The sequence below is a fragment of the Rhopalosiphum maidis genome, chromosome 4 (assembly GCF_003676215.2).
Source record: "Rhopalosiphum maidis isolate BTI-1 chromosome 4, ASM367621v3, whole genome shotgun sequence".
NCBI classification, from domain to species: Eukaryota; Metazoa; Arthropoda; class Insecta; order Hemiptera; family Aphididae; genus Rhopalosiphum; species Rhopalosiphum maidis.
Window position 1 is genome coordinate 50,650,619 of NC_040880.1, and position 7,743 is coordinate 50,658,361.

General features: G+C 31.0%; 1 protein-coding gene across 1 annotated transcript; it reads left to right on the top strand.

Annotated features, from left to right (window-relative positions):
• Positions 1-1,226: 1,226 nt before the first annotated feature.
• Positions 1,227-6,808, top strand: LOC113558190 (lipase 3-like). The gene is given in 9 exon segments (XM_026963691.1): positions 1,227-1,403; positions 3,345-3,543; positions 4,497-4,611; positions 4,783-5,026; positions 5,256-5,417; positions 5,536-5,620; positions 5,811-5,953; positions 6,028-6,761; positions 6,763-6,808. Coding segments are annotated over 9 exon segments (1,905 nt in total).
• Positions 6,809-7,743: the final 935 nt, after the last annotated feature.

Sequence of the window (7,743 nt, forward strand, 5' to 3'; positions counted from 1 at the left end):
AGCATATCCTTTTCTTTTTAATAATACAGTTATTCAAAATTTCAAATAATTTTTGAAATTGATAAGTTTTTATAAACACCATATTTTCAAAAAATGTATGATATTTTATATCATTTAAGCAGTATTTTGTAATGATCAAACTTTCAGTTTTTCAAATGGGAACCACTATTTTTACTGTAAATTATTCAGCAGATGATATTTTTGAACATTTAAATGTAAGTACATATTATTATCTAAATAAAAATACGAACAAGTTATTTCAGACTTTTTAAATTTAATATACTAAAGATAATATTACATGATAATATTCCCGAGCTCTATATAAGCATGTAAAATAAATTTTGGTACCTAAATTTTGATTCATGAGTATCATGTCAGTTTTTTGATAGTTCCGCCTTATAAATCGTGGGTCAATATACACAGATTTCAGAATCAATGTATATTAAAAAAAATCATTCGTTTTCAGTTTGCATTTTAACATTCGGGTCTGTTTTAATACTTCTTCCAACCTCTTTAACACATTTAAAGTCTAAATTTTTAATTAAGCCTAACGTTACGAAATGTATATCAAGTCCAATCGACGGTCATTTATTACGCAAAAATGCTTATTGTGCTTTCGCCAAGACAAAATCAAGAACTATGCTATAGTATTATTACTGCTATAGGTACTATTCTGTTTTGGGTAGCCGTCAATATCGTACAATAAATTATTTTTAGTAAAATGTATAAATATTTTTAATTTTACGACATTTTCGCGCTTCCGGGCACATATATAAAATGCGTATAATATAATCACCTTCGACAATACACAATGACTCATGAATATTTTCAAAACTGTACGATAAAAACTGCAATTGCATACAATTATTCGTGCATGGTTTGTGTGTTTAAATGTTTTATAATACATTAATGCCTATGAATATTCGCAGTTATTCGCCATGATTTAAGCGTTAAGATCGTAATATAATGACCCATGAAAATTCGACAGACTGTAGTATTATTATAGTATAGAAACAGACACCGTTGTCGACTTAATAACGAAGCGACTCGATAAGATAACCGCGCGCATAGCTGCATAAGACAGAAAATTTACAGCCACGTTCGGTATACACGTGTTAGTTTTGGATTTATATAATAAATTATTATTTTTGACACAACCGTGAGATTATAATAATAATAATATTGTCATAGAAGATTATTTAAAAATATCTCTTCAGGTAGTTAAAATGAAAACTGTAAGCTATCCGCAGTCGAATTGTTTTTTTCGGTCGTCACTTTTTTGGCATATTATTTTGTTTGTTGGTTTACTATTGTCGCTTACCAACATATTGCAGACTACAGACATCACTACTGAAACTCCGTCATACCCCTGGAACATTTACAAAAATGTCACCATGTCCACCGTGAGTATTTTTTTGTATAGGTACTTATTCTTAATTTTCGTTTCAAAATGTAAAAAGGCATAACAAAATATAAAATATTACGGTATTTGTCACATATAGACCAACGTTTTTGTACTTTGGTATCAAAGTATTATCGAGTTTTATGTCGACCAACCAAATGAGTAAATTTCTAACCCAGGTGAAAGGTCTAAGAATAAAATGTACGTATTTAATGATAAAAAAATATACCTTTACGTATAGGTGAGTAAAATAGAAAAATCAGACTATATTATACTTACTTAGGTATTTAATACGTATTTCATTATATTCATTAAACATATCATTATACGTATATTTTACAATTAGTAGTATAAACAATTTTTATTTTTATTAGTACTAATTATCGGTTTACTTAGCAGTCTTTTATACGAATTTTATTTTGTTTTAGTATTGAAAAATCGTATGTGCAAATCGAGATCTTCCTGTTTTATTCTAATCATAGGCGATAAAAAGTTAATAATTAGCCATGAGTCCAATAGGCAGAGGCTACCGTATAAGTGTATCATCGTCTTATCGATACTTATACTATTACATATATAAATAATATTACCCATAATGTCATTAAAGAATTGTAATTAAATAATAATTTCACTGCATTTAAAATTTTAATTACAAATGTCTATAAAAAAAAAAAAATAATAAATATTTATTTCATAGATTTTTATTTTTTAGTATACATAAAGTTAGCTTGTGTACTTGCTTGTATGTATGATACATGATATATTAACTTCGAATTATCAACTCAAATCTACTATTCTACAATTAGTATTGAGATAAAAAGATTTATAAAATATGATTTATTGAGTGCCACTAAATTTCTAAATATTAAAAAAAAAAATTAAAAAATAAGATTTATTTGATCTATAAAATAAATAATTCTAATTTAAACCGATTATATTTTTAATAATGATGAATATTTTTGTTTACATGGGACTTAGAAAATAAATTTAAAAACTGTTATGTATAATTTATATTTTTAGACTATCATCATGAAGAGGGAATATACTGAAATCGTATTATACTTCGAATTTGTACAGCAATATGCTAGATTATTTTTAAGTGCAGATATTTATCGTTCTATTAATGCTTAAGTATCAACTTGTTAAGAGTCACTAATATGTGGCTGCCTTAATTAAACTTTTCAAGTTATATTTTTATATTCTTATCATATAAAGTTATTGTGTTAATTGCATAGATGGTTTTGTCAAATAAAAATAAGATAAAATGCTTGTATTACAAGAACACATGATATGTAATCTATAATATATCTATTTTAAAAACGATCAAAATACTTTATATATATATATATATAAAGGTAAATAAGATAAAGTCTAAACAGATTCGTTTAACGAATGTATCGATTTATACTAAATTAAAAATTATTTGACATTTATAAAACAGGAATACTTATAGTATTTTTCACTACGATACTTGTACACACAATTCAATCTATATTCTTCCAATTTTCTAGAAAATATTTTTTGTTTTAATTCAAAACACAATACTGCTATTGTATTGCACTATATTAATTGTTTTATATGTATAGCAGGTATCCTCGAATGAGTCGAATGAATAATATATCGTAAATTATATTTGTAAGATAGGGCATATATTTATTACAAATGTAAACGTACACTCAGTTTCTTCGGTGTAGTTACAGAGTAAACGATTTTGTAAACTCGTACATAGCAAAATGTATTTAAGGGTACGTTTGCAAAACATATTAATACTATTTATGAAATCAACCGTGATTAAATTAAATTATTATCTCGGTAATTGAAAATAATAACAATATGTCAATACATCATATATTATAGTTTTAACCATATATTAGCTATATTATTTTCAATTATAATAAATTCTCTTATATTTCCGTTGTATAAAATAGTTTGTACCATATAGGTTGAAATAATCAAGAAAAATGGATACGCAGCCGAGACCCATCATGTCATCACGGAGGACGGTTACATTCTAGAATTGCACCGAATTCCTTGTAGCAAAAACGGACAGAAACCAACCAAAAACCATCCTGTATTCTTCCATCACGCCTTTCTCTCGAGTTCGGCTGGATGGGTGCTCGGCGGGGCCAACACATCTCTGAGTGAGTAATTTACTAAAGATCTTCACACAGTCACACACAACAGCGGTAGCGGTATTACAGCATAAAAACGCGACCGGGTACAGCTTACCGCCATAGCAGTCAAGACAATCTATACGATTTTCGTTTTTAACGCTATCGCACTGCAGCGTGTGAGCACGTCAATACGACATCATATTATAGATCTAGGTGCCTAGTGCCTATACTCAACAAATACTTGAGGAGGGTTTAAAATCGTATTAATTTGCAGTTATTGACAGTATTGTAAATAACAAATTAAAACTCCTAACATAATTTATGAGTATTTTTTATCAATAATATCTATAATACAACCTTTGTCAGATAACACAATATTATGCGTAGGACATAGGTACTCATATGATAAAGAATAAATAAAAGAAACGCTATAGGAAAAACTAGGAAAATTTCTAAAATAAGTCACCCGTTGATGACACTTTTTATCATATATGTTTATATATACGTTCATAATAGATACGATATAATTTACGTTATAGGTATCTACGAGGATTACCAGCTGGAAATCGATAAAGAGGATAAGTTTTGAATTAGTAGATAGACGGTTATAGAATATTTTATAGAATTATAATATGGTTTCATAGTATCATACAGATTTTAATTTTAGATAGGTACTATTGTATAATTTTAAGTTTGATATTAGGTCGAGCTGGTTAGGACATATCAGATAACTTTAAACATATTTTTGTGAACATTTCAAGACATCCCATGTATAGTGTCTGCATATATTATGTATACATATATGTATAATGTAAAACTCAATAGTTATCATTAGATACGCATTTGTTTGATATTGACAGTACAAATGCAGGTCCTTTACGCGTTGAGATATTAAATATTTTATATACAAACATACAGAGTAATACGATAATTAATAGTTGTAAATATTCGTTCCTAATAAGTAATAAATTATTATATAGCTATGCAATTAGCCGACGATGGATACGACGTGTGGTTGGCAAACAGCCGTGGTAACACTTATAGTAGAAAACACGTATCATTGAACTACAAGCAAAAGGCTTATTGGAATTTCAGGTTGGTAACTATATATTATGTGTTTTAAAAATATTATTATATTATATGATATATATTTATTCGGCATTTCGGCGTTCTTATATTTAAAGATTAAATCATAAAATAAATATAATATGACTGCTACTAAATTTTGTAATCTTTATTTTATTCTCTCATCTTTGTTTTACACAGTTTACACGAAATCGGAACATACGATTTGCCGGCTGCGTTTGACTATATCCTGATGAAGACAAACACCTCGCAACTCCACTACATAGGTTATTCAATGGGTACTACTGTGTTTTTCATTATGGCTGCAGAAAGACCTGAATATCAGTCCAAAATCCGATCGCAAATAAGTCTCGCACCGGTAGCGTATTTCTCTCATACGAGGTCACCGATAAAATACATTGCTCCATACGCGAAAATGATGAACGTAAGTACCTATACAATATGATATGAAATTGAATACGAATAGTTTAAAATTAAAATAAAATAACAAATCGCACTGAATGAATAAGTACATTTATTGTTTTACAGGTAGTGTCAAATTATTACGGCGAAGCTCGTTTTTTTTAAGTTTTTTTTTTTTTTGCGCCTCTTTACAACGATTTTCTACATCTATATATTTACTACAGTATTAAATAGACTATTTTTATGTTCAGATTGCTTACCAAAGAATATCGAACGGAATGGTTATGCCGCAGACGACGATGAAAATGATTTTCGCGTCAACCATTTGTGGAGGGAAAATGACGCAAAAACTGATATGCCAAAGGGGAATCATCTTTTTCATTTGTGGCAGTGACCCACAACACTTTAATACCGTAATAAAATATAAGTTCTATATTTATTCGTTATTTCCGGTGTATAAACATATTATACGAGAAAGCGATTTTTAGTTATTGCTATTTTTCACGTGTCCGGCATTCGTTTGTTGCTTAGAAATTAATTCCGCTGATCATGGGACACTATCCGTCGGGAACGTCGTCTATGGTTCCCGAACATTTCGCGCAGATCAAATTAAAAGGCGAGTACAAATAATGTAGAATGACATTAATATTTAGCTTACGCTGATAAAGTAATACATATAACTAATGTAATATTATAAAAATTATAATTACAATACATAAATCGTAAATATTCGTATCTACTATATATCCGTTCGTTTTTTAAGTATACCCAATACCTACATACCTAATAGTTGTGTTTCGTTGCAGACGTTTTCGGTCGGTACGATTACGGTCCGGTCATCAACTTGGAACGATACAACTCTACCGAGCCTCCCGCGTACGATCTGACATCAATCCGGGTGCCTATCACATTGATGTATGGTAAAAACGACTTAGTGGCTGACGTCCGGGTGAGGCATTTCGCGTACTAAATATAATATTATTATCGATTACACGTGTGACGTAATTTTCGATTTTCTCTCAGGACGTGATGAGACTGAAATCGCAACTCCCCAGACTGATAGACGCCGTGATGATCGACAACCCGTACTGTAACCACGTGGATTTTTTATGGAGCTTGAAAGTCAACGAACACGTAAACGATCCGATCAGGGAAACGCTGCGTAAGACCGACGATGTGAACTGGAAGTACTCAGCGCCAAATCCTCCGAAATCAAAGGACGTACTCAGTGTCGGTGGCAATGTTAGCGATGGCTCTATCGGCGGCAGTGGATATATCAATATTAGTGATAGCGCAAGTGATGTCGGTGTCGATGGTTTTGTCAATATCAGTGTTAGTGGAAATGTCAACATCACTGACAGCGGACATTTAAATATCAGTAACAGTGCAGACGATGACAGTGGACATCTTAATGCCAGCGACAGTGATGCAGGCGATTTCAGCAGCAGTAACAGTATCAATGGACGTGAAGGTGTCGGTAGTAGCTCCAATATCAGTGGCAGTGGTGTACTATCCGATTTGGATTACTTTGCGAAAAACTTAGGAAAAATAATAGCTGATACCATGCCGAAATCGATGGACCGCGAGGGTGACGAAGTCGTCTTCGGACGGGAACGGGCGTTGCAAGAGACACTGTTGGCGGACGCCATTGAGTTCGTCCGGTCGGTCCAAAAGAAATATGACCTTACCCTAACCGGACCGGTGCTCGCTTGGCAAAAATCGTCAACGCGTGCTACAGACCATAGGAGAACCGAACAGAAGCCCGAACGACGCTCTGGCCGATGAACATCGAGCGCCCGGATAGAGTTCGAGATTTCGTCTTCAGTAGTGCCCGTCGAAATAAAACTACACATAATAATACAATATAATATATTATAATATACTATAAAAAATTATACCAAAACAATAACAACCCAAGTAGAGAGGTTGTAAGTATATAGATATACCTATGTGGCCATGTATTATATGAATATGGCGTGTTTGCGGGGAAAGAATCCAAAATTGTAATATTTATATAGGTATAGTAGGACCGAAGTAGATACGTCAAAGTATAATTTCAGAATATAGTTTTTTTCTGATAGTATTTTCAATCTTTGACATCATACGACTAACACAAGTGATTTTTCTTGAACGTTGAAGCGATCAACTGTGGATTTATTATATCGGTAATAACTTTTTTCGGAATTTTTCAGAAAGGCTAATACAAATTTTGCTTGTAATTGTGACTACCGTACAAAAAAAAAAAAAGAACGTAAATATGCCACTGCGTTGAGTTATAGCTTTTTATTTTACCTAAAATAGTTATTATATATTTTTCTACTCGTGTGTCATCTCGTTACAACGTTCGCAAATATCATTATAACCTTTAACCATCGAATTTCAATTAATATATTTTATATTATTATTATTTAAGTAAAATAAATAGTACTGCGTACACAGACGACTCGGTATTACATAATTTATCAATATCGTTTTAAGTGTATACTATAGAACGGGTGTGGCGTAATGAGCTCACTGTTTATTTATCGTCATATTATACAGGTAGCTACTTAAAGTAAAATCAAATTATGCAATAGCATATTATATGCAGTTTTTGAACAGATTAGTATTAATAATTTAGAAGTTTAAAACTATCTTGTTAACTTTTAAATTTGGAGAAACTAATGTGAAATTTAAAAAATATTTCTTAGGCAGTGAATATACATATGTTGAGAGTGAATTGTTTGATCCGTTAAGTAG